The 26,831-nt window shown below is 60.2% G+C and overlaps 1 protein-coding gene across 12 annotated transcripts in view; it reads left to right on the top strand.

Moving 5' to 3' along the window:
* Window positions 1–26,831, top strand: part of GNAS (GNAS complex locus) — a 49,927-nt gene that overhangs the window by 11,225 nt on the left and 11,871 nt on the right. For 4 of the 12 annotated variants that reach the window (XM_045833563.1, XM_045833562.1, XM_045833561.1 and 1 more), the window contains exon 1: window positions 23,079–23,344. The exons of 4 other annotated variants lie outside the window; for them this stretch is intronic. In XM_045833563.1, coding sequence (XP_045689519.1) covers window positions 23,206–23,344 — 139 coding nt within the window. In that variant the 5' untranslated portion in view covers window positions 23,079–23,205. Of the gene's footprint in view, window positions 1–20,665; window positions 20,854–23,078; window positions 23,345–26,831 lie in introns of those variants that run through there. 4 more of the 12 variants (XM_045833567.1, XM_045833566.1, XM_045833564.1 and 1 more) reach the window with 3 other exon arrangements.

Genomic DNA, 26,831 nt, shown 5'->3' with positions numbered 1-26,831 from the left:
CATATCATGTACACGCTCAACATGAACACCACACATACAGGAACGCCAACACACCACATAAACACATGGTGTGACCCACACACACCTGGGAATGTCAACATACCACATACAAACATGGTGTGACCACCGCACACACATAGAAGTGCCAACACACATATACCTACACAGTATGACCATACACACACACAAGAAAGCCAACACACCACATACACATGGTGTGACCACCACATGCACACAGGAAAGCGAACAAACCACATACATACTCACTGTGAACACCACACATCCAAGAAAGGATGGAACATCCACTCGGGAACAACAACTCACCACATACACACACCGTGTGACCGCCACACATGCATGGCAATGCCAACTCACCTCATACAGACACGGTGTCATCACTACATATGCAAGAAAGCCAACACACTACATACATGGTGTGACCACCACATACACAGGAATATCATCATACAACATCATGGTGTGACCCCCACACACACTGAGGAATGCCAACACACCATATACACACACGGTTGACCACACACACAGGAAAGCTACCCCACAACATACTCACACAGTGTGACCACCACACATACTCAGGAACAGCAACACACTACATACACACTCGCATGACCAACACACACACACAGGAAAGCCAACATACCACATTCAAACATGATGTGACCACCACACACACTCAGGAAACCTAACATATTATATACCACTCGATGTTTACACCAACATACAAGAGAGACAACATACCAAATACACACACGGGAATGCCAACACACTACATACACACACAGTGTGACCACCACACACACATGGTAACACTGACATGCTACATAAACACATGGTGTGGCCCACACACACACCTGGGAATGCCAAGTCACCACATACACACACGGTATGACTTCCACATGCACACAGGAATGTCAACACACTACATACAAATGAGATGTGACCACCACACACACCTGGGGACACCAACACACCATATACACTCTTGATATGAACACTACAGATACAGGAAAGCCAACACATCACATATACACATGGTGTTACCCACATACACACTCTGGAACACCATCTTACCACACACATGGTGTGATCCCCACACACATGCAGGAAAGCCAACATACTACATGCACGGTGTAACCACCACATACACAGGAACATCAACACACTACATACATGGTATGAACCATGCCCACTCAAGAAAGCTAACATACTATATATACTCACAGTGGCATTACCACGCATACCCAGAAATGCCAACATACCACACACACACAGTGTGACCATCACACACAAACAGGAACCCCAACACAGCACATACACACATGGCATGACACACACACACTCAGGAGAGCCAACACAAAATATACACATGGTGTGATCCACACACACGCACGAGAATGCCAACACATTGCACACACACACAGTGTGACCTCTACACACACATGGGAACTCCAACACACTACACACACATACATATGACCCACACACACTTGGGAATGCCAACATACTACTTACACACATGGTGTGACCACCACACACACTCAGGAATGCCAATATACCACATACATACATGGTGTGACCTCCACACACACACAGAAACTCCAACACACTACTTACACACACGGTGGACCACCACACACACATGGGAATGCCAACACATCACATGCACACATGGTGTGACTCACACACACAGCCAGGAACACCAACACACTACATACACACACGGTGCACTACCAAACACACATGGGAAACTCAACACACCACATACACAAATCATGTGACCACCATACATACCTGGGGATGCCAACATACCACATACACACAAGGTGTGACCACCACACACACCCGGGAATGCCAACACACCACGTACACACACACTGTGACTCACACACACACGGGAAACTCAACACACCACATACACACAGAGAATGACCACCACACACACCCGGGAATGCCAACACACTACATACACACATGGCGTGACTCACACACAGCCGGGAACACCAGCATACTATATACACACAGAGTAGACTACCACACACACACACAGGAAACAACATACCACATACACACACAGTGTGACCCACACACACAGGAAACTCAACACACTACATACACACATGTTGTGACAATCACACACATTCCAAAAACTCAACACACCACATACACACTCGATATGAACACCACACATACGAGAAAGCCAGCACACCACATGCACACACGGTGTGACCACCACACACACCCAGGAACCCCAAGTCACCACATACACACAAGGCGTGACCTCCACACACATGGGAACTCCAACACACCACATACACACATGGTGTGTCTCACACACAGGAAACTCAACATACCACATACACACATGGCATGACCACCGCACACATTTGGGAATGCCAATACACTACATACATACATGGTGTGACCTCCACACACACACGGTAACATCAACACACTATACACACACCCGCTGTGACTGTCATACACAGCCAGGAACACCAACACACCACATACACACACAGTGGACTACCACACACACACACAGGACAGCCAACACACCACATACACACACACTGTGACTCACACACACACGGGAAACTCAACACACCACATACACACACAGAATGACCAACATGCACATTCAGGAATGCCAACACACTACATACACACATGGTGTGACCTCCACGCACACCTGGGAATGCCAACACACCACACACACACCTGGTGTGGCTCTCACACACAGGCGGGAACACCAGCACACTACACACACAGCCGTTGTGACTCTCACACACAGCCAGGAACGCCAACATACCACATACACACACGGTGTCACTCACACACACACAGGAACGCCAACGTACCACATACACACACAGTGTGACACACACACACACACACGGGAAACTCAACACACTACATACACACATGGTGTGACCATCACACATATTCTGAAAACCCAATGCACCACATACACACTTGATGTGAACACTACACATACAAGAAAGCCAGCACACCACATACACACACGGTGTGACCACCACACACACCCAGAAACGCCAAGTCACCACATACACACAAGGTGTGACCTCCACACACAGGAACTCCAACATACTACATACACACATGGTGTGTCTCACACACACACAGGAAACTCAACAGACTACATACACACATGTCACGACCACTACACACATGTGGGAACTCCAACACACCACATACACACATGGTGTGTCTCACACACACACAGGAAACTCAACAGACTACATACACACATGTCACGACCACCACACACATTTGGGAATGCCAACACACCACATGCACACACGGTGCACCACCACACACACATGGGAATGCCAACATACCACATACACATACAGCATGACCACCACACACCCGGGAATGCCAAGTCACTACATACTCACAAGGTGTGACCTCCACACACATGTGGGAACTCCAACATACCACATACACACATGGTGTGACCCACACACACACGGGAACATCAACACACTATACACACACCCGTTGTGACTCTCATACACAGCCAGGAACACCAATACACCATATACACACACAGTGGACTACCACACACACACACACAGGGAAGCCAACACACCACATGCACACACACACTGTGATTCATACACACACGGGAAACTCAACACACCACATACACACACAGAATGACCAACATGCACATTCGGGAATGCCAACATACTACATACACACATGGTGTGACCTCCACGCACACCCGGGAATGCCAACACACCACACACACACCCGGTGTGGCTCTCACACACAGCCAGGAACGCCAACATACCACATACACACACAGTGTCACTCGCACACACACGGGAACGCCAACGCACCATGTACACACATGGCATGACCACCACACACATTTGGGAATGCCAATACACCACATGCACACATGGTGTGACTCACACACAGAGCCAGGAACACCAACACACTACATATACACACGGTGCACCACCACACACACAGGAATGCCAACATACCACATACACATACAGCATGACCACCACTCACCCGGGAATGCCAAGTCACCACATACACACAAGGTGTGACCTCCACACATACACGGGAACGTTGGAGTTCCCACCACATGCACACATGGTGTGACTCACACACAGCCGGGGACACCAACATACTACATACTACATACACACACAGTGGAACACCACACACACACACAGGAAAGCCAACATACCACATACACACATGGCAGGCTACCACATGCACACAGGAAAGCCAACACACCACATGCACACACGGTGTGACCCATACACATAGGAAAACTCAAAATACTACATAGACACATGGTGTGGCCAACATACTACACACACACACAGTGTGACACACACACACACACACACAAGAAACTCAACAGACTACATACACACATGGTGTGACCTCCACACACACATGGGAACACCAACACACCACCTGGTGTGACTCTCACACACAGCCAAGAACACCAACACACTACCACACACATGGTGGACCACCACACACACACAGAGGAAAGCCAACACACCACATACACACACACTGTGACTCACACACACATGGGAATGCCAACACACTACATACACACATGGTGTGACCTCTACACACACCTGGGAACTCCAACATACCACATACATGCATGGTGTGACTCAAACACAGCCAGGAACACCAACACACTACACACACACACGGTGTGACCTCCACACACACACAGGAAAGCCAACATACCACATACACACACGGTGTGACCCCCCCAAACACAGGAAACTCAACACACTACATACACACATGGTGTGACCATCACACACATTCCGAAAACCCAACACAGCACATACACCCTCGATGTGACCACCACACACACCCAGGAATGCCAACACACTACATACACACAAGGTGTGACCTCCACACACACACAGGAACTCTAACACACCACATACACACATGGTGTGACACACACACACACACGGGAAACTCAACAGACTACATACACACATGGTGTGACCACCACACACACCCAGGAATGCCAACACACCACATACACACATGGTGTGACCACCACACACACCCAGGAATGCCAACACACTACATACACACAAGGTGTGACCTCCACACACACACAGGAACTCCAACACACCACATACACACATGGTGTGAACACCACACACACCCAGAAACGCCAAGTCACCACATACACACAAGGTGGGACCTCCACACACAGCAACTCCAACACACTACATACACTCACGGTGTGACCCCCACGCATGCACAGGGAAGCTTCCCCACCACATGACACTCACGGTGTGAACGCCACACACACAAACACACATGAAAGCCGCTCCACCACGTGTACATGCGGCGTAACCAGCGCACCCCCAGGTGTGACCACCACGGGTCACCTCAGCCCCAGGCCCTTAGGGAGCCAACCCACTGCGTGGAGGTGACCCCCGCGCTTGAGTGACAGCTAGTTCAAGGTCCCTTCGGGGCATGGCGGCCGGGGCCGGGGCAGCATGCCTGCGGGCGGCTGCGGAAGGCAGAGGGAGCCCTCCAGAAAGCACGCGGCGGGGCCAGGAGGCGGGCTGGTCCGGGCACGTGTCCTGATGGAGAGGCTTGCACTTGGTCCTCGGTGGGCCGGCTGCGGCCCTCCCCCATCGCGGGGCGGGGGTGGGGGGGCCCCCAGCGATGCCTGGGAGCCCCCAGGGCGGGGCTGAAGCCCGATTTGCTTTTCAGCGGCGGCCCCGCCCCCAGGCCCGAGCGGCCTCTCTCCCGCCTAACCGCTACGGGAGAAGGCTCGCTTGCTTCTTCGCTACATTTTTAGCCTAAAACCTTGTATTTTTGTCCCCATCTGGTCTCTCAATAGAGCTTTCAGATGTAGCAGTTTCATCAAACATTTAATTTTTTAAAAAAAAGCTTTTTTTTTTCTTGGAGAACTTAGGGCCCATGGCCTTAAAGTTCACCGCAAAGTCTAGGGGGAACCACCGCGCTGCGGGTGTCCACCGCGAGTCCGACGGCGCTTGCTCTCATGACCAGGCCCCCTGCGGGCGCGCGGCAGACAGCCACCCGCCGTTCGGTGGGCCCCGCATCGGACGTGTCAAATTAAAAACACTCGCTCGTGGTCCGAGTTGAGCCAAGCGAAGTTTCCCCCGACTGTCACCTCCTCGTTGCAGAACCCTCAGCATCGCCTCGGGCAGGATTTCTAAACGCCGCCCCTGCCGGCGTCTTGCCCGGACCAAGTGCAGCATTCTTCCGAGGGAACGCCTGCAAGGCCCCGGGCCAGTCCCCGAGACAAACCCGAAACCCCAGGGGCGCTCTTCAACAGTCGGGGTGTCAGAAAAGGCACAGCTAGTCGTCGTGCAACACGCACGTGACGTCGCGTCTTCATCTTTAGCTGCAGAAAGAGCTGCGCATTGGGTCACTGTTGCTGCCCACACCAAGGCCGGGACGGGGTTTAAGATGGACACTTGCAAACGGGTTCGCCTTTCCACGTGGGCGCCTCTGGAAACTTTCCTGCCGGGGCCCCACGGTTCTGGACCGGTCGCAGGAAATCAGCGCCCCGCAGGGCGGGTGCGCACGGGCGCGCTCACAGTGATTTTCCTTGCTGCCTTCCCACGCCGCCCAGATGGGGGCCGGGGGTCGGGGGCCGGGAGCCCCACTCCCCGAGGGTCCTGGGAGAGTGGGAAGAGAGCACTGGCTGTGAGAGGCTGGCATTCCTGGGACCGCAGTCGAGTCCACGCGTGTGCCAAGCGGCCTCCGGAAAAGGCCAACGGAGTCTTGAACCGGCGGCCGCGGCGCCCCTTCGGGCTGAGTCTGCCGCGGCCCGCGGAGGGATTCGCAGTTCTCGGGTTTGCGTTCGGCTTCGTGCTGAAGAGGTGATGGCCCCGGTGAGCAGGTGGGCAGGCTCGAGAGAGGGGATTCCGGATAGAGACCGGCGTGTGGGGGGCTGGGGCACGGCCAGCGTCTTCTCCCGGGACTGAGGTTGCAGGTGGCAGAGGCCGCGCTCGTTTTGGGGGTGGGGGCGGCGGCGGGGGACCTAAAACTTGGGTGCCCCAGAAGAAGGGTCTGACTTTAGGTGCTAAGACAGGCTCAGAAGTGGGAGGCCAGCCGTCATGGTGCCAGGAAGAGGGGGCCCGGAGGAAGACCCTCGGTCCAGGCTGCGGCTGGAGAAAAGGGGCTGGCCCGTGGCCCCCCCAGAGGGGCGTGCAGCTCCAGGCCAGGGTGGCAGGAGCCGGCTTCCTAGGACACTCCCTAACTTCTTTCTTGTTTTCCCATTTTCCCCTCTCTCCAGCCTTTTTTTTTTTAAAATAGGATGCTCCTCTGGGGGGAGGCTCTGAGCAGGAAGTACCCCTCTTTCTCAGGAACGAGGGGAGAACACCTAGTAGTTGGGGCTGGAGGGAAAACAGTAACATCAAGCAGGGCTGCTCCTGGCGGCTGGCAGGTGGCGCTCGCCCTTCACTGATGAGAGGCTGGCTGCGCGCAAGTGCGGGCCGCTCAGGCTCGGCTCCGCGCCCCCTCCCCCGACCCGCGCCCTCGGCCCAGCCCCCGCCCCCGGGCCCAGCCCGGGCCCCCTGGGCCCAGGCGCCGCTGTAAAGGGTTTTCAGTGGGGCGGTTGATCCCTGCGGGCAAATCCCATCACTTTAGTGGCTGTGAAGTGGCCGGGACGGGACAGCGCATGGGTCGGTGGGCTCCACATCCCAGCCCCTGCACCCCAGTTCTGCGGGGAGCCGGCCGAGAGACTCTGGGCAGGTTGTCCTCGTTCGGGGAGTGAGAGCGGTGGCCGCCTCACTCGAGAACTTCTCGACCTTGCCTGTGAAAAGTTGAGCTGGGATAGGGGCGCCGGCCCCCCGCCCTCGTGTGCGGCACCCTTGCAGAAACAGCCGATCGTGCAGGGCATGGTCAGCCGACCTTTCGTCCTTCGGTGAATAATTAGAATTTGTGGGTGCCTGTCCCTGGGGAGATCTTTGCAGGAAGCAGACTGAGGCGTGCGTTCTTTCCCATCCCCTTCGAGAGCTGGGCAAGATTCAGAGGTGGGCAGGGAAACCCAGGGAGCCTTCCTGGAGGAGGTAGCATCTGAGACGCCATGGGAAGATGCGGGGAGGCGAGGGAGTAGACTGGGAGGGGCGGTCAGGGCTACTTTACAGAGGAGGCACTGGCTGGGGATGAATCCTCACTGGCCTTCCACTCCTGAGAGCATCGCTGGGATGCCCGGGGTCTCTGCCCGGGGTCTCAGGGCTGGTGTCCGCCTCTCCTTCTCGGCACCTCTCTGCCCGTCAGCACCACACACTGCGGCATCCCCCTCGTGGCGAGTCCTCCTGGCTCGGAACCAGGGACGGGACCCCCGCCTTTCCCCTCAGGCCCATCCTTGCCCTTCGGGCTGCCCTCCTTGGCCCGGGTTCTCGGCGAAGGGGAGATGGGATCCGACGGCGGGGCCGCATGCCTGGGCTCCGGAAAGAGTAGGCACCCTCGCTTCTCCCCCACCCCCTCCTCCGAGCAGCCTCAGAGCGGCGACCTCGTCTCCTCGAGACGGGCCTTCGAAGCCCCGTCCTGGCGGCGGTGCCCGCCCGCCGGCCGTCCCTGCCCCCCGTGCTCCGTTCCCAGACACGGTCTCTCCTCTCTCTGACAGTAGAGGAGTCGGGGGACCCAAGTAGAGCATCCCCTTCAGGCAGAGGCCTGCTGCAACCCTGCTACTGAATTCTCTTCTTTCACTCAAACTTCATTCCAACTTTCTTAAGACCACAATCTTCTGGGGCTTCTCTAACGTCTCTCTTGCTCCCCTTCCTTCCCAACTGCCCAGTTTGTAGCCGGGAACCTCGGCCAAGGCCAGGTAACACCTAGGGGCGGCCCCCCCAGCCCCAGGGTGCTGGGGCTCCTGGGGCTGCGGGGCAGGTGGGCCACCTCGGCTCTAACACCTTCTCTGGGCCGGGAGGGCTCGTCCGCCACCAGAGGTCAGCAGAGAGCTGGGCCGCTCACAGGAAGAGGGATCACTTAGAACCCTCTAGATGAAATTTAGAAAGCCCCCCAGGAAAAAAAGCCCCATTTGGGGCAGGGGGTGGGTATCTTCCATTTTCGGTTGGGGTTTCATCCCATCCTGGGCCTTTGAGGGGGTAGCTGTACCGTGAATCCTGCTGTTCTGTGCCACGGGTGGGGAGAGGGCTTTGGTCTGCTCTTGCGGTGGGTTCCTTTGCCAGGACCCGCCCCCGGCACACACACCCCTTGTCTTTAGAGGGGATCGCACCCCCCAGAACTCAGGCTCCCTCCTGTGGGGCCAAAGAGCCCCTTTTGCTTGGGCCCCTGTGCCGCACGCACCCCTTCCCCAGGCCCCTTTCTCCTCCTCCTGCGGAGGCTATACTTACTGTTGCAGGGGGTCCGGCTCCCAGCCCAGCCCCCAGCCCCCAGCCCCATCCCACCGTGATTTGACTCCCCCCGTGTCCTCCTTTTCCCGGGTAACAAGATGGCGGTTTCTAAAGGAGGTGTGAAGCGTGGCGTGCAGACGGTTGTGCATTTAGCACACACACACCCCCCACACACACAGGCTTCCTTCAGGTTTGCCCCGCACCCGTCTCCCGGTCTGTGGCCCGCTCGGCCCTTTCACGGGGGTGGGGAGGCGGGCGAGCATCTGAATTCCTTTCTTTGGCTTTGCCTTCTCCAGACCTTTGAAATCCCAGCACCTTGCGAACTGCTCAGAGGTGAAAAGCCTGCCCTGTTAGCCAGGTCTTCACTGCAAGGAGGGAGGGAGGGAGGGGTGCATGCATTGTGCATTTACCTCTTAAGAGAGAAATAAATACGGAGACTAAATTAAATGTTTTGAAAGAGAGAAAGGGAGGGAGAGCAAGGAGGAAAGGAAAGGAAAGGGAAGGGAAGGAAAGGGAGAAAGGAAAGAAGAGAGGAAGAGAGAGCTGTGCTCGCTAAACTTATCTCCGACCACAGACGGGGTCCCTGCCCACTGGGAACTTCTAGTCTGGGAGGGCGGGCCCAGCTGCTCGCCCTGGGAGCGGCCCTGCCCTGGGCGGAGGCTGGCAGGCTGCCAGGCTGCCAGGCGCCCGCGTTGGGCAGACTTGCCAGCACAGCTGCGGCCCAGCCAGGCTTGACCTGGAGGGGGCCTGCAGGCCCGGGGCGTCGCCCTGTCCCCATCCCGCTGCCCTACTGGGTGCCGTGTAGGCTCTGGAGTCCTCTGAGCGGGACAGGCCCGGGGAGGCCGGCGCGGTTGCTGGGGAAGGGCCTCCTGCCCCCGTTCACCCCTGCGTGCTGAGCTCTGACCCTGGCCCTCTCCCCGCGGCTCCTCCTGCATTCCTGCCCTGTTCCTAGGCCAGTCATCCCATTTTTGTTTGTCGTCCAGATGAGCAGTAAACCCCCTTCTTGCACAACCTGATTTTCCAAGTGTCTTCACGTGCCTCGTCCTGCTGAGCAGGTTGGCTTTAGGAAGTCAGGCACGCAGCGGACCTTTGCCCTTAAAAAAAAATCCAATCTTCATGACTTACTCGATTCAACAATGACTTAAAACAAAACACAGCAAACCCTAAAGTTACAAGCAAACAGCCTGCAACAGTTCTGTGCAGTCTCTGGCACGAAGGATACTTCGGGGTACAGGCCGGCGGCCTCAGGAGTCTGGCCCTGGCCGCCCCCGTATTCAGGCATTGTTTTTCTTTTCTTCTTCCCCCTGCTTCCTTCCTCTCTCCCTTCCTTTCTTCCTTCCCCCCCACTTTAGAAAAACAAGTTTTATTCTCCTGGGTACGTTCATTAGAGAGGGGAGTCCATTCTAGTCGGCGAGGAAGGGAGGGGACGCGGGGGAGAGGCTCTGGGACAACACGGCTAGCTCCGAGCCGGCCGGGCGGGCCGCGGCGGCCCACAGTGACCCTCGCGCCCAGATGCAGAGCTCCCCGGCGGGCGGGAAAGAAGGGGAATGACACACCGGTTGACCTTCAGTTTCCTGGCGTTGGTGGGGACGGCGCTCCCTCAGCTGCCTCTGCGTCCTGTTGATCCATCTGCTGCAGTGAAAACACAAAATCTAAGTCTCGTCTCAGTTCGGTGCGGTAGGGCCCTGTCTCCTACGCATTTGCCTTTTCCAAAAAACCCGCAGACGGCCCGGCCCAGGGGGCCACAGGCACCCCTCCAGCTCGAGCCCGCCCTCCGGGACAGGCCGACTGTCCCAGGCGCCCAGAGTTGCAGACGTGTCCCCAGTTGATCGGAGCTGGATTTGTGTCGCTTGGAGACTGAGCACAATGGCCGATGAGGGGCCCCGGGGGGTGTGGGCGGCATGTGTGTTGGGGAGGGAGGGTGCGCCGTGGCTGTTCTTCAGGAAAAAAGAAAGTGTTTCACGGGAACCCCGCCGAAAATGCCACGCCTGGGGGAGGAGAGCCACGCTCCCAAGGGCGCAGCTGTCCCTTAGGGCGTTTCCAAACGTCCGGCTGCGGGCGCCTCGGAGGTCTGCCCCGTGGGCAGCTGGTGACCGACCAAGTGCATGAGGTGCACCCCGGGCTGGAGCCGCAGCGCACCCGCTTTCCTTGCTGACCGGACGTTTCCCCGTCGCGGGGAAAGCGGACCCCAAACAGCCTTGCTCCCGCTGGCCTTCACGGCAGCACCCCTGGGTCTGACGTCGCCTTGCACCCGCGGAGGCCGCTCGGGAGGGGAGTACGCCCTCCTTGGGGCCGCTTCCATTCGTCCTTTCGTTCGCTCGTTCGCCCAGTGTCCGGGGTGCAGGGCCCTCGCACTGTCCGCACAAACCCCGGAGGCCGCAGCCCTGCGCAGGCTGAGGGGCCGGGGCGCAGGGGCGCCCTGAGACGGGAGGGAGGTCCACGACGACCCCCGCAGACCTGAGTGTGCTTACGTCAGCTGGGCCACCCACCGCGGAACACCCAGGAAGGTGCACGCGGGCCGCCGGCCGCACTAGCGGCTGCGTGAGCGGAGTTCCGGGCCCGTGTGGGGCTGGAACTCACACGGGGAGGTGCGGCGGGGCTGACGGAAGCCCAGGTGGGCCCGGTGCGGCAGGGACCCTTCAGCCAAGCGCCCTTCCAGGATCTCATGGGACTGGAAGTCCCCAGGCCCGACAGTCTTCTGTGCGTGGATGTGTGTTCAGAGGGTGGGAGCAGGGACAGGCGGTGGTTCCGAGCCAGAGGTGGACACACACCGCGGGGGTGCTTCCATCTCTGCGTCCGTGCTGCACCTCGGGTCCCGGAGCTCTGGGCCCCTCCTTCCCGGCCCCTCACGCCTGGCAGGCAGAGGTGTTCCGGTAGCGCCCCCACTAACGCTTCCAAGTCGTCTGTGGAGCACCCTTGGGGTGCACGTCTTATCCTCAGGCCTGCTGTCCCGCCCGGCCTGTGCTGCGTGACCTCGTGTGTGTTTGAAAGTGAATGCACCCAGATAGGTGGGCAGAGGGGTTCCTTGCGTGCCAGAGGAGGGAGGCACCAACCTGGTGGAACCCCCAGGCGACAGGGACCGGTTTGGTTCCGTGAGCGACATTCACGTCGACAGGGTCATCAGTCTCGGCTGCTCCTTGTTTGTGGCCTGTTAGTGCTTTGACCGCTGAGGCGGCCGCGGGAAAACCCACTCTCGGGAAAGTCAGTCAGCGCCCAGGGGGCTCGGGAAAGAGGTGCCAGGACCGCGCTCCCGGGGGGTTGAGATGGCAGGTTCTCGGAGCAGGGGTCTGGGCCCAGGCTCCCTTCCCTCCGCAGGTGGCTGTGTTCAGGTCAGTTAATCCCCTCAGCCAGCGCAGGCTTAGGGCTGCCCTTTAGGGACCTTTGCATTTTAATGAAGAGCTCTGCGAAGCCCAACGGCTGCACGAGGTGCATTTTTAACATTGGAGCCCTTAAAAATCGAATTCCAACTGGACAGGGGAGGGGGCACTGGGGCCCTGGATGTCCCCGCCCCCGCCCTCGTTCCAGCTGCATCCCACCTCCCCGAGCCCACTCCTCTGCAGCCAGGGCACCCCCAGTGGAGCGACTTCCGCCCCGCCCAGCTCCCTGGGAGCAGCCTGGGCCTCTGTGGGCTCCTGCTGGCTTTGGGGGGGCGGCCAGAGAGGCAGCTCTCTCTGCTCACCGACAGCACACCCCATTTCTCAGGCTCTGACCCATGAGCTCCGAGGCGCCGTGCAGGCAGGGTGGCTCGGGTGGCCCGTGGAGCAGACGCTTCTAGAAGCCCGTGGCCTACCGGTGACATCCGGGGGCAGCCCCCAGGGGCCTTGTCAGGGGGCACCGTCTTCAGGAAAAGCACGGTCAGAAACTGACGGCTCAGGTTTGTTAGTGGCCCCAGGAAGCAGACCTCAGAACTGCGGTCGTGGGGCTTTGCTGGGCGAACCAACGTCACCTTCGTAGAAGGAAAAGGGCAGCGGCTGGGTCGCGTCACAGAGCTGTCAGGTGTGGGGACAAAGGACAGGGGGAGCCAGGGCTCCGTCACGTGCATTAGAGAGGCTTTCGTTCGTTCGGTTCCCTGTGTTTCGCCGCCGCCGGTAGCTTCTCCCCACGGCCCCTCCCGTCTGCAGACTCGCTGTGTTGGCCTCACGCGTGTCAGGAATCACGCACGCACCTTCCCCTCAGAGTCCCTTCTGCCCTCGGCATTCGGTTCAGAAGCTGCATTTTTGTCCTAGTTCTGTTCCTCACTCTGGTCATTCTGTGTCCCGCCGCCCCCCCCCATCTTACGAAGCGCCCCCCCCCCCCGCCATTGGAACCCCACTGCGTCCCACAGGGGCGTGGCTGGGCCAGGTGCGGGGAAACACGTGGAGTGAACACCTCTGGGAACGTGTAAGGTAAATGGCAGAGAAAGGTGCCCCCCCTCTATCCAGGATTAAAACACCAAGTGTCCGTGGGGACCACACCAGTCAACCATTTGTTCGGGTTTTTTTGTTTCGTTTTGTGTTCCTGTTTTCACATTTTGCATTCAACCAACTCATGGCCGCTCGTGGCCATGACGTATTTGGAATCACTGCTGATTTCACGAACAGAAAACCCTCTAGGAAACTCGCTTTGCAGGCTGAGAATGACTGTGCGTCGCCCTGCTCTGGGGGGCCCGCCGGGGCGCGGACGAGAATTTGGGGTCAGCGTAGACGCGGCGCCTTCGGGTCCCAGCCGAGCTGCAGGTGCGCGTCCTCCAGGGGCTCGTGCGCAGCCGGGGGCGGCGCCGGGGAGGCCGGTGGCGTAGGAAGCCCGGGAACTCGGGGGCAGAGACGGCCTTTCCAGGGTAAGGAGGCGAAGACCGGACGGTGCTTCCCGGGGGCTGGCGCCCTCGGCCATCGTCTTACTGGAACCGGCCCCCAAGCGGGGGCGTTGGCAGCCCCGGGGGTGGGGCCGATTCCCGCCGCCCTCTGCCAGGAGATGGGGACCCAGGGCCCCTGCGGTGGGCGGTAGGGACCCGGGGAAGCCGCCCGGAGGACCCCTCTTTGGCTCCGCCAAACACAGCCCGGCCTCCTTCCCGCCCTCGGAGGCCGTGACCCACCGTGGGCCCCGTGCTCAGGCCGGCCTTCGTCCTTCAGACTGGACCCCCGACCCTGACGCTGACGTCAGTCTCAGCGGGGTGCCCCTTCCTCCGCCGTCCCAAGGCTCCTCAAACATCAGCTGATGGGGCAGACCCGAGGACTCAGCGCGACCTTCGCCCGGTGGCCTCATCCTCAGGTGTTCAGTCTTGTTTTTGCGAAGGCCGGTTCCCCAGAGCCTTTAATCCTCAGCGTCAGGCCACCGCACCTCGGGGGGGGGGCGGGAGGCAGGTGCACTGGGTGTGTTACGGGCGCCCTGCCTGTCCAGCTCTGTACCACTTCCTCCAATAATGCCAATTTCGGCGGCACAGTTCCTGGAGCCCCAGACCTGCCTTGGTTGCTCAAATCCTCCAAAAGCCAATTACAGGCGAGACCGGCTCGCTTCAAACCCTGGGAGAAGGGCCTGGTCCCCGTCAGCTGTCTCAGCTCTGCACCCTCTCCCCCCTGCTCCCCCCCCACCCCAGGTCTGCCTCCACGTCTGGTCCCTGCAGCCGGGCCCTGGAGGGCCGAGCAGACGTGCTCAGGTCTTCGCTATCCCTGGCAAAAGGCCCCTCCGGCTGGCTTCGGGGTCCCCGCCGGTTGATCGGTGGGAAGACCAGAGTTAGGTCTCGCCCGTCCGGCCACGCCGGGCAGGCACCGGGTGCACCTGCCGCACGAGCAGGTGTCCAGAGCCCAGCCCTCGGGGTCACGGCTGCAGCGTGATTCCCGGGTGGCCGGGTTCCCGGGTGGCCGGTCGTGCTCCTTAGACAAGTGAGTCCCTCGGCCCTGCTCCTGTTCCCCTGTCACCCTCGGAGTGAAGGTGGCAGGCGGGCCCTCCCTGACCGGCCGGGTCCGAGGCGGCGGCATGCTCCCGCCTCGCCTGCGTTGGGAACGGCCACTGCTCGCGGAGCGGAGGGCGGTGTCCTCTTGGAGGGCCCCAGCCCCGGCCCTTGGGGCCAGCGGTCAGGCTCCCGGACCTGCCGGTGCCGGGTGCAGACCGCCCCGCCGGCCGGCTTTTGTTTCTGCCCCGCGCGTGGGCGGCATGGGCCAGCCCGCCACCCCCGGCGGGTCTCTTCTCGATATACACTTACATGCTGAAGGGAACTGGAGTTCACCCTCACGGGATCTCATTTTGTGCAGGGGGCCCCCCCGAGAGCAGCACGCGAGTTTACCTTGCCCCGCACGGGCCAGCCAGCGGCCTCGCTCACCTGGGCCTCGGGCGGTGAGCCGGCCGTCTGCAGCGCGTGTGAAAGCCCGCCCTCTGCCTGCTGGAGACGACGTGGGCTGTGTTTAGGGTTTAAGGCAAGCCTGCTTCGCTTCTTTGTCACGTCAGCGACATTCTTTCCATTTTTTTTCGGTGTAATTAGCACAAAAGGAGCGGTAACCTGAGAAGGTAGCCGAGACCGAAAGGACCTGGAGGCAGGAATGCTCGCGCGGGCGCAGGCGGGCAGGAGCAGCTTTCCCAGCCCGGGGCGGTCCCGAGACAGTTCCCAGACGGCTGAGGCTCGTGAACCATCTCCTCCTGCTCGTCGGGTCCCCAGACTGGAGCAGGCGCTCGAGGCTTCTGCTTCGGTCGAAGGGTTTTCCCCCCCTAACTTCCCGAGGTCGGCAAAGGCCTTAGAAAGCCACCGAGCCCTCTGGCTCCTAACAATCCAGGGGAAGGGAGGGGCAGGGGCACAGCCTCTGGGCTCCCAGGCAAACACTGCGTTTTGGCCGGAGGTGGGAAACCGCGCTGGGAGTGCAGGCCCCTGCAAAGGAGGCGGCGGCGGCCCTCCTCACCCGGGAGCCCCGGCCTTGCTGAGCCCCTGCGGACGCCTCCCCATCTTTCCTTTTTCTCTCCCCGGTTAAGATCTCTAGTACGTGCGTGCGTCGGTCTGTGCCTGGTGTCGCTATGCCCGTCACCCAAACTGTCCATCTGGAACCTTTGCCCGAGGCCGCCGTGTGTGGGCATCCTAGTAGTTAGGTTTCCGTTTTAAAGGAATGTAGAGGGATGCGCTTAGTGCCTTTGTATGGTTTCCACCTTTTCAGATAGAGGGCACGGGGTTCAGAGGAGCGCCGCCCACTGTGCGCTGGCTCTGGGGGCCGGGAAGCCCCTCCCCCAGGAGAGCCCACCTTCCAAGGTCAGGAGAGGTGTCGGGAGCTGTGTGTGAGCAGGTGCCCGGTGGCACCTCGGACCCTCTGGCTGCGGACACCGGCCGGACAGCACCGGGCGGGCGGGCCCGCGCCCTGCGGGTCAGAGTGCTTTCCGAAGTGCGCCGAAAGTTCTTCCAGAACTAGTCGATGGCTATTAAATAAGGAGATTTCTGGTTTTTAAAAAAAGATCTTATTTACTGACTTTTAGAGAGGGGAGGGGAGGGCGAGAGAGGGAAAGAAACGGCGATCAGTCGCCTCTCGCACGTGCGCCCCCAACCGGGGACCAGGCCCGCGGCCCCGGCGTGCGCCCTGGGTGGTTCGCAGGCCCAGCCCCCTTCACGGCGCCAGACCAGCGGGGCGGGAAGTCGCATGGGGCCAGGCCGTGAGTTCCTCGATTTCGAGCCTTCCCACAGGAAGGGTCGCCACCGTGAGCGTCATGTTTGGTCTGGGTGCAGGGCAAGGGCGCCCGTGCCCGAGGCTGCTGGCTGGTGAGCGGGGCCGGGGACGCAGAGACGGGCTCGCCGCCGCCTTGGAGTCCGCAGGACTCTGTGGTCCCGAGCTGGGCCCAGGAAAACGGCCTTCCCAGCCCGTCCTTGGGGCCCTGCACAGCACGGGCTGCCGGTCACGTCCAGGCTCGGACCACGCTCCCGGCCCTTGTAATGGAACAGAAGTGCAGAGAGTGCCTTAAAGACACAAAGCACAGCGCACACACTGAAGGCGATGAAAACCTCACAGCCAAGGGTTCTGCTTCCGTGGAAACCTCGCCATTCCCTGTGCTGTTTAAATACGGTTATGATTGTATTTTCTCTGGGCTCTTACACACGTCCCAACTAGTGCGAGTCCGGGAACCCTCTTGTCCAAAACCTGAGTTGCGTCATGAAGTGTGATGATAGTTCCAAGACTCTGAGCCGCGGCAAGTCTGCTGCTTCTGTGAGCAGACGAGACACACTCTCCTGCTCCCCTGGGGCGGGGGGGGTGGGGGCGGCGAAGGAGCCCAGGAATGCGTCCACCTGTGACTGTGAGGCTTAGGAGACCAGCGCACTCAGCCCTCATTGTCAACTGCGCGGTGCTGGGAAAGACTATGGCTGGGTCGTCCCTCTGTGCCACGTGCGTGTGACACCATCTGTCTGTCCAGGTTGTGTCAGTCGGTGACCTCGTGTTTTAGGTTAGGGCGCGTTATGACCCCCATCTGCCGGCTTTGGCACGCAGCGCATCACCTGAGCCAGGGACCAGGCTCCCCGGGCACTCCACACCCGGGACGTTCTGGCCCTTCGCTCGTCCCCGGGGCTCGGAGCCTCTGCCACGTCCGTCTTCCCCCGAGCCGAACGGGGGGCCCCTCCATGGCGAGAGTGTCCGGCCGACTGTTCCAAGAATTATGCTAATGTGCTGTTCTACCCTTAAAGCATAAACCGGGCACTTAAAATGGTAATGACCTAGTGAAATAAATTACTGATTCCCATGAAAAGGTCACACATGGCAGCCTCCGCACTGGAAAGACTTTTTGAAAAAATGAAAACTTTTAAAGCCTAGGGAGGTCACACGCAGGACTGGAGACTGCAGCTGGCGCCGGCTCACCACGCCGGGCAAGTGCGGTCCCATCGTCCCTCCGTGCGGGGTGGGCGAGTCCGCCTGCTGTCACTTATTTGCGGGGGACACGCTTTATTTGTCCGTCGGTGGTTGGCCATAATAAAATATAGGGGAAACCTACATTTAAAAAAAATTTTTTTTTCAAGGATGGCCTGCTAGGTCAGAAGTTGAGACAACTAAAGCCTTACCTTACTACGTGTGTTTCTAGGACAATAGCCCCCTCCCGACTGTGCTTTGCCTGGAATAGGCGCCAGTGCGTGACATGGGGCAGATTCCCTCCCTCCAAAGTGGAGGCACCATAGATATTTCTCTAGGAGGGGAGCTGGTAGCCCCGCTCAGGGATTTCCAAGCACGGAGATTGTTACATTGTAGCGGTGGGTAGCTGCTGGCAGCAACATCAAGGCTGCATTGGCTACTGTTTACCTTCTTCCTCGGGAATACACTGTGTCCGTGCTTGGACGCAGGAGGGGCAGGAAGGGGGGTGCTTTGGAACAAAGGGAGCTAACAGGAATTTCTGATCTCTTCCTCCTCCTTACAAGTCTTCGCCATTTTTAAAAAGACAATCAATTAATGAAATTCAACCGAGGTTTTATTTAACACATAAACATGTAACACTTAGACGACCACGTCTTCAAGTAGTTTGCTAGTTGATGGGTGGTTGTGAGTCCCGTCACCCTCGTCCTCCTGTGGCTCTGAGTCCCAGCACATTCGGGCGGGGGGCGGGGGGGGGTGTCTGAGCCCCGTATTGTCCTCTGCTGCTGTTGACGTGCAAAGTGTCACCTCGTCACCGAGGACGGTTGTGCCTTTGAGCCTCTCTTCCCAAAGGTGTGCGTTCGCTTGGAAGAGAGGCCCAGATCCGGGGCGCGGCAAAACCCGGCTCCTTCGGCTTGTGCGCCAGCAGGCGGCAAGCACGGCTCTGCAGCCGAGTGGGGCCGGGGCCGGGAGGCCTGGCGGCGGCCGGGGGCAGGGCAGCAGCTGCAGGGCCCGGGGTCCCGCCTGCCGCTCCAGCCTCCTGGTCGGAGTCCTGAGCGTTTCTTTGGGGATTTTGAATTGTTCTCTGTCGTCCATTCAGGTCCAGAAAGAAAGAGGCCCCGCACAGAGCAGAGGTGCGCCCGGAGGGGCCCAGGACAGTGCCGTGTGAGAGCCTCTCGGCATGCCTTTCCTGACCTTCGGGCCGAGCAGACAGTGTCAGGGGCCTCTGCCTGGCCCTGGCGCGTGGTCAGTGGTCTCTTCCTGTGTTGGGAGAAGCCGTTCAGGCCAGTGTGCCCTCCGGCCTCTGGGAGCAGCCGGCAGGCACCCCGGCCCCTGGGAGTGGTCGGGGCGTTCTGGTTTACAGCTCCGCTTCCCTTCTTTTCTCCCCCCTCAGACGTGCACAGTGTTGCTGACTGTTTAGAAGTCAAAAAAGTTTCGAGATGGGCGAGCTCACCATTACTTTTGTCTGAGTTTGTTGGCAGGTAGGCCTGCGGGGCAGCAGAGGCAGTGGCCGCGCCTCCGCCTGCTCACCTGGGGCCCCGCTCACCCGGGCACAAGGCGCCCGTGGGCCAAACTCTGACTGAACGAATGAAACGTAGCTAAGCCGACGCCGGAGTGGCAGCGAGTGACTCAACTGCGGTCTCAGGAGAAGTGGGCCGCCGCAGCCCAGCAGCTGAAAGCTCACTGCCCTTCCTCTTAACCAAGTGCTCTCCGCCACGTGCGAGTGTCAGGACAAGCGTGGGGGCGCGGACAGTTGAGAGTTTTTAAACAATCTGCAAACTAATTCATGTCCAATAAACTACTTTTCCCTCTGTTCCAGAGCTCCCCCGCGGCGCCCAGGCCGGGCCTCGGAGCAGCGGGACAGACCGGTCCACCGCCTCTGCCGCCTGGGAGGACGCCGGGTGCACCGCCTCGGCCGCCGCGGCCGGCACCGCTCGCCGCGCGCGTCGCCGGCGCTGCCTGCCGCCTGCTTCTCGCAGCAGTGCTAGTTTTGCGCTCACATAGCACTTCGCCTCAGATCTGAAACTCTGTCTGGGCGTCGCGAGTAGTTCGGCTCCGCGACACCCACCTCCGCGGGCGCGCGCCGCCGGGAGGGCGGGGTGGGCCCGGCCCGCGTGCGCTGCCCGGGAGCCGGAGGTGAGGAGGCGCGCCGCAGGGGTGAGCGCCGCCGTCGCACACTTTGCACGCCGCCCAGGGCTACACCACTCACCGAAAATTGGGAGGCAGGTCTGGGAGGCGGGGTCCGGCGCCCACCAACTTGGACGTCCCCGCGCTCCCCACTGCCGCACCCCCTGCGTCCCCTGCCCACTTCCGCGACGTCCCCACACCGGCCCGCGCCCCAGGGTGGCGCGGCGGCCCATTTGGGCGCGTCCTTGGCGGGCCGGATTTTCGGCTTCCCCTTCGCTTTATAGGGGCCGCCGCTGTGGGTCCGTCCTCTGAAGAGGCTGGGGCGTCATCGGGCTGGTTAGGAGCGCTGGTCTTCAGCTGGGACACTCAGTCGCGTCGGCACCGCGGAGCGGGCTGCGTCAGGTGGCTGGCCCCACGCGGAGCTCGCTGGCTCGCCGGCTCTCTGGCTCGGGGCTGCGGCACCGCGGCTGGAGCGAACCCCTGTCCCGGCGCGGGGCGGCGGCGGGCGGCTGGCAGGCACTGCCTTGCGTGTGAGTGCACCTCACTCACATGTAAGTCCGGGTGCCCCGTGGCTCCCCGCGTAGTGCGAGCGGCCCGGCGCGGGCAAGAGCCGACGGGACCGGGACAGGGCAGCGGCGCTCCGGCGCTGCCGCCCTGCCCCGTGCCTCCCGGGCGCCCCCCAATTCTCTCTCTTCTCTTTTCTCCTCTCCATTGGCGCGCCCAAGAGCCAAGCCAAGGAGCGCCCGAGGGTAACCGAAAACTCGTGCCATCGCGCCTCTGCACTTTTCTTTTTTGAGTTGTTTGACATTTCTTGGTGCTTTTTGGTTTTTCGCTGTTGTTGGGTGCTTTTTAGTGTGTCCTCGCCCCTTTTTCGTTTGCTCATCCTTTTTGGCGCAAACTCTTAGGCAGCTCGTCCAGCAGCCCAAGCCGGGGAGCCGCGCTCCGCGGCCCCGGGACAGCGCTTCGGGCGGCGCAGCGGAGACCCCCGACACGGGGCGCACGGGGTTCGGCAAGGCCGAGGCCAGGGGCAAGCAGGGCGCCCGGGCCAGGCGGGAGCCGGGCACCCCGAGGTGGCCGGGCAACCATGCTGAAGATGGCCATGAAGATCAAAGCCAGGGCGCTGGACAGCGAGAAGAAGGCGGCAGCGGCGGCAGCCGAGGTGGCTGCCGAAGCTGCGGCGGCGGCTGCGGCGCTGGCCGGGCCGAGCGAGTCGCCCGCGCCGCCGAAGAGCGGGGACCCCCAGAAGACCACGAAGAACCCCAAGGACCTGCCGCGCGGGGCGCCCCACGAGAAGTTCCTGACCGGGAAGGAGCAGAGGAAGCTCGAGAAGAAGCTGCTAGAGCAGAGACGGAAGGAGGAGAAGAAGAAGGAGAAGGAGAGGAAGAAGTTAGAGAAGATGCAGAAGAAGAAGGAGAAGAAGGAGGAGAAGGGGCCCGAACCCCCGGAGGCGGCCCGCGGCCCCGAGGGCGCCGGCGCCGCCGCCGAGGGCGCCGAGGAGGCCACCGCCGGGGACGGCGAGGGCGCAGGCGTCGGGGGCACGAGTAGGGCCTGGGCCGCGTGGGAATCGGACTCGGGCGACGAGGACGACGCCTATTACATTGCGCCCCGCGTGGGGGGCGTCGTGTGGCGGCCCGGGCCACGGAAGGCCGGCGCGCTGAGCGCCCACCTGCCCCTCGTGGTGTTCCTGGTGTTCTCCGTGCGCAGCCCCTCGTGGGTGCTCAACTTCCTGCTGCAGAAGCCCACGGAGCAGGGCCGGGGCTGCGGCTTCGTGTTCGGGGCGACCTGCTGCTGCCGCCTGTTCCTGGGCTGCGCCTTCTTCTCCTACTGGGGCGGCCGCACCAGGCGAAGAGGCCGGGGGCGCCCCGGGGCCACGGGGGCCTCCGGCCCGGGCCAGGGGGCCCGGCGCCGGGGGCGCGATGAGAGGCTCATCTAGCGCGCCCCCTCGCCCCCCGCCCCCGCCACCAGACCCCGCCATCCATGTGCAGTGTGGAGTGTTACTCAGTGTTCGTGTGTGTGTGGACACATTTTCCTTTTCGGTTGCTCTGTCCTTTGGTTCGTGCTCGCCTCGCTTTTTCCACGCTCCCTGCTCTCGGGCTCTCTCTGCGACTCTCTCTTCTCTTCGAAAATTTTCCGAAGTCCGGGCTCGGGCTCGCGCTCCCTCCCCTTCCGCCCACCCCGGCCCCTCGGTGGCGCCCGCGGGAGGGGGGGCGGCGGCCTCGGGGGCCGCTGGGCGACGCGGCCCGGGGGGTGGAGCGTTGGCGTCGCGCGAGGGGTCGTCCCTGGCTCGGAGCCGCCCCCTCCCCCCCCCTCGCAGCCAGCCGGGCTGGGGCCCGAGCCAGGGGGGCGAGGGGGCGGCGCCCCAGCCCGTCCCCGTCCCGTTCCGGGCCGGGTGCGGGCGGAGGGACCCCCCTTCCCGGGCACCCGGGGGGCGCCTCCCTCCGCCAGCTCCCGCCCTCCCCGCCGCCGCGGCCGCTCCTCATCCCTCCTCCTCCTCCTTCCACCCCCCTCGCCGCCGCCGCCTCCTCCTCCCCCCGCTCCCCCCGCCCGCCGGGGCCCTTTTGGGTAGGGGCGGCGGGCCCGGGCCGAGGCAATAAGAGCGGCGGCGGCGGCAGCGCGGCAGCAGCGCCCGCAGCTCTTGCTCCGGTCCGCCTCGGCCCCGCGCGGCCAGCAGCCCCTTCGGCTCCGGCTCAAGGGGCGGGCAGCGCGCTCCCTCGCCCTACCGCCACCTCCCGCCCCGTGCGGCCCGCAGTCCGCCCCGCGCTCCTCCCCGAGGAGCCGAGCCCGCGCCCGGCCCGCCCGCCCGGCGCTGCCCCGGCCCTCCCGGCCCGCGTGAGGCCGCCCGCGCCCGCCCGCCCGCCGCCGCCGCCGCAGCCCGGCCGCGCCCCGCGCCCGCCGCCGCCGCCATGGGCTGTCTCGGAAACAGTAAGACCGAGGACCAGCGCAACGAGGAGAAGGCGCAGCGCGAGGCCAACAAAAAGATCGAGAAGCAGCTGCAGAAGGACAAGCAGGTCTACCGGGCCACGCACCGCCTGCTGCTGCTGGGTAAGGGCGGGGCGGGGGGCGCCGGCCCCGGCCCGGCCTGGCGGCCCGGAGGGGCGCCCGCAGGCCGCGCGCGCCGAGCCCGCCCCCCGCCCCGGGCGCGCGCTCCCGAGCCCGCTGCCCGCTCTCGGGCTCTGTCTCCGGGGGGCGAGGCCGGAAGGGGGACCCTGGGGCGCGGATTCGGCTGGGCGAGGGCTCAAAAAGGGGCGGGGGGCCGCGGCGGTGCGGGCGCGGGGTCCCCTTGCCCGGCTGGCGCTCTCCCCCTCTCTTTCTCTTTCCCGCCCTCCTCCCTCGCTCTTTTCCTTGCTCTCTCTTTCCGCGAGGCCTACACGACGCCAGGGTCTCGGGTGCTTGTTGGGGAGGGGGAGGGGGAGCCCCGCCGGGCCCTGGAGACTGCGACAAAAAGAGGGTTTCGGGGACAGGAAATGGGGTGGCGGGCAGAGGGAGGGGGACCCGCCTCCGTGGGGTGTGTGATTTGTTCGGAGAGGGAAAGAAAGAGGGGCCAGGGTGGAGGGGTGACGCGGGGGGGGCGCCGCGGTGGCCGAGGGGGCCTCGCCAAGGGGAGACTCTGGCGGGGGAAGTGGCCGAGGAGTGGGGGACGGGTGACATCAGCCCCTCGGAAGGGATCGGAGTGGTAAAGGTGGTGCAGCAAGGGGGAGGGGGCGCGGGCAAGTCGTGGCGCCGGAGTGGGGGGTGGGGAGCAGGGCGCGCGCCGCCGCTGGGCGCGACTCGGTGCGTTTCGGCTGGACAGATTGTGTGCGCGGAGCAGACGTGTCCCGGGCTGGGCCGGCGGTGGAAGGAAGGGAAGGAGAATCAAATAAAATAAAACCAAAAAAAAAAAAAAATGGAGTTAGTACGCTGAGTGCCCAGTGAAGCCAAATGACACGTCATTTTTACAGTATGACCTTTTTTTCCCCTTCCAGACATGCAGGCTTTTTGAAAAGCAAAGAAGAGAATTAATTGTAGCAGCTGCCCTCCCCACCCCCCGCAGCAGCGCCCCCCGTAAACCATTAACACACACATTTTCCTGTTAGTTGGCCACATTGCGAGTGCTTTGTGGAAAAGGGGGGGAAAGACATTCACAAATCAGAACTGGAAAATGACATTGGTCCGTAAATGGCTTCTTGATCTGGAAATGGCGTTTTTTTGTCCTTTTCGGTGGGGGGGGGGGGAAGAAGACTTTTATTCCAGGTGGAAGGAGATGAAAAGACGTTAATTAGTTGTTTGTTGAGTGACATTTGGTTGGTCCTGGGTTTTCTCTTTGGATTGCGGTTTTTACTCTGGCCAAAAAAAAAAAGGGGGGGGGCGTGTGAACTATAAGGAGATGACCTCTCCTTTTTCCTCAAAGTGCTGCCCTGGGGAAAATAAAATAAAATAAAACAAAAGCCTGAAAGACATTGTTGAGATGACCAGAAGAATTACCCAGCACTAATTAGTGTGGAAGTTTCCCGCTTCCTTAGTAATTTGGCCATCTGAGTTAATTGGTGAATTTGCTAGGTTAGCACCTAGTTCATGGTCACATTTCAAACAAAACAGCCTAATTATGAAGAATAAAACGTAAAAGCGGGCTTTTCTTTGTGGTGGTGTTTGGTTTGCATTTTTTTTTTTTGAATGGGTCATGTCTTTGTTCTCCTGGGTTCAAATTTCTGTAAAGCTGAAAATTATTAAGTGAAAATAATAAGTCTCTTTGGTGTTTATGCATTTGCAGTTTCAATAAATTAAATGATACATATGTTGCGAATCTCATCTCAAACTTCTAAAGGTAGGATTACACTATGTGAATAATATGCATATAATTTTGATTTCAAAGCACAAGCCTGGAAAAGTCTAGAATCCTTTCCCTGAGGAATGCTGTCTTGTTAGCTGAATGCTAATTTAAGACCCGTGCCATGCTGGCTGGCAGGACCTTAAATTTCTGACACCTTTGTGTGGTAATCACCAAGTCTCCACTTAATCTGATTCTGTTACTTTGGCCACACCTGGTCTTGCTCTGGGTCACCTTCCCCAGGTGTCCTGGTCTCTGTGGCTACTTTCCTCCACAGTTTAGTGGTAGTCTTTGGTACAGGTGTGTGCAGCCCAAGCCAGCGCAATGCATTTGGCATGTTTTAAATGGCAATTCTCACCAAATAAGGCCCCCCCCCAAAAAAAAGAGGTAACAATGATGCCCCAAACCCTGTATTTAACCTATCTTAATTTAATGACAGGAGAATCGGGTGAATGGCAGCACCACACAAGGGCCTGCAGCCATGTCTCAGCTTGGTTCTCCAGTTTCACACGCGTGGGAAACCGAGGCACGGGTCTGTGTGTGCCCGCAAAGGAGGGGCTGCGCGCCCCGACGCCTCTGGCATGGGACTAGTGGGGGTCCTGATGAATAATTCTGCTTTCTCTTCATGGAATCCCCTACGAGTGCCTTTAATATTTTAATTTATGAGAGGCTCATTAAGATACAGTGTGTTTGCTTTGAAATCAATGTTTCTGTGGAAACAGATTTTAACTTTTCCAGGTGTTGCTCTCAGCCTCGTGAACGGCAAGGGAAGGAGGGATGCTTTGCTCTCTGGGAAGTAAAACAATTAAGAAAATTAAAAATGAAAAGGGGGGGTTAAGAAACAGGCTTGTGGGGGGCAAAATATGGTGCAGACAACTATTTGTGGGAGAGTGCACTTACAAAAAAAGGGGGGGTTAGCAATCCTCCTTCCAGCTTGGAAATGTGGTTCTTCGGTGTTTTTTACAAATGTAGGGTGATTTAGAATGGGGGTACGTGTCCCTTCTTACTTGAAAAGTTGAGAAGGGCTTGAAGTCTTTGAAAACACAGTGGTTTCCAGGAATGTTTTTCCTTCTGACGAAAGTCTGGTCCTTTTTAACTCTCCTTACAGTCGCCGCATGTTTATGTGACTGTTTGCAAACGCGCTATTCGATATTAAAAGGTGTTTTTCCAGAAGAGGACGGAGCTGGTGGTCTTCCACGCCACCATCACCCCCCCTCCCCCCGACACAGCTGTTGAATCCAGGGCGACTGTGTGTTTGGGACGATGGAGTTTGCGGGGGAAGGAGGGTGGACAGTGGGGTGCGGTGCCATGTTGTGGCTTGAGGGGCCAGTTTCCCAGTGGCCCCACGGGGACAGCAGCCCGCCCAGAAAGCCACCGCGGCGGGCCGGCGCCGGGGAGGCTGCGTCAGGGCCGCTCTGCAGTCTGCAGTATCTGGGCGCCGGTCCTGGGTCCGGGCTGTGCGGCTGGACACACCTGGCCGGCTGTGACCGGCGGCCCCGTGCATGCACGTGCCGGGGGTCCCGAGGGTCCAGTCGCACGGCTGGAACTTCACTGGTGTCGCCACCCCCCAAAATTTGACATTGCGTCATTCCTTCCCCCCCCACCCCTGCTTGCTTTCCCGCTCCACAAATTTTAAAACAACCAAAAAAAAAAAGAAACCCCACCCTAAAAACAGCAAAACCTTTCATTCTTGTTTGTTACACTGATGGTGAAATACTGCAGGGG

This window comes from Phyllostomus hastatus, unplaced genomic scaffold (assembly GCF_019186645.2).
Source record: "Phyllostomus hastatus isolate PE091 unplaced genomic scaffold, TTU_PhHast_1.1 phas_contig_17, whole genome shotgun sequence".
Lineage (NCBI taxonomy): Eukaryota > Metazoa > Chordata > Mammalia > Chiroptera > Phyllostomidae > Phyllostomus > Phyllostomus hastatus.
This window is presented reverse-complemented; position numbering and strand designations above follow the sequence as displayed.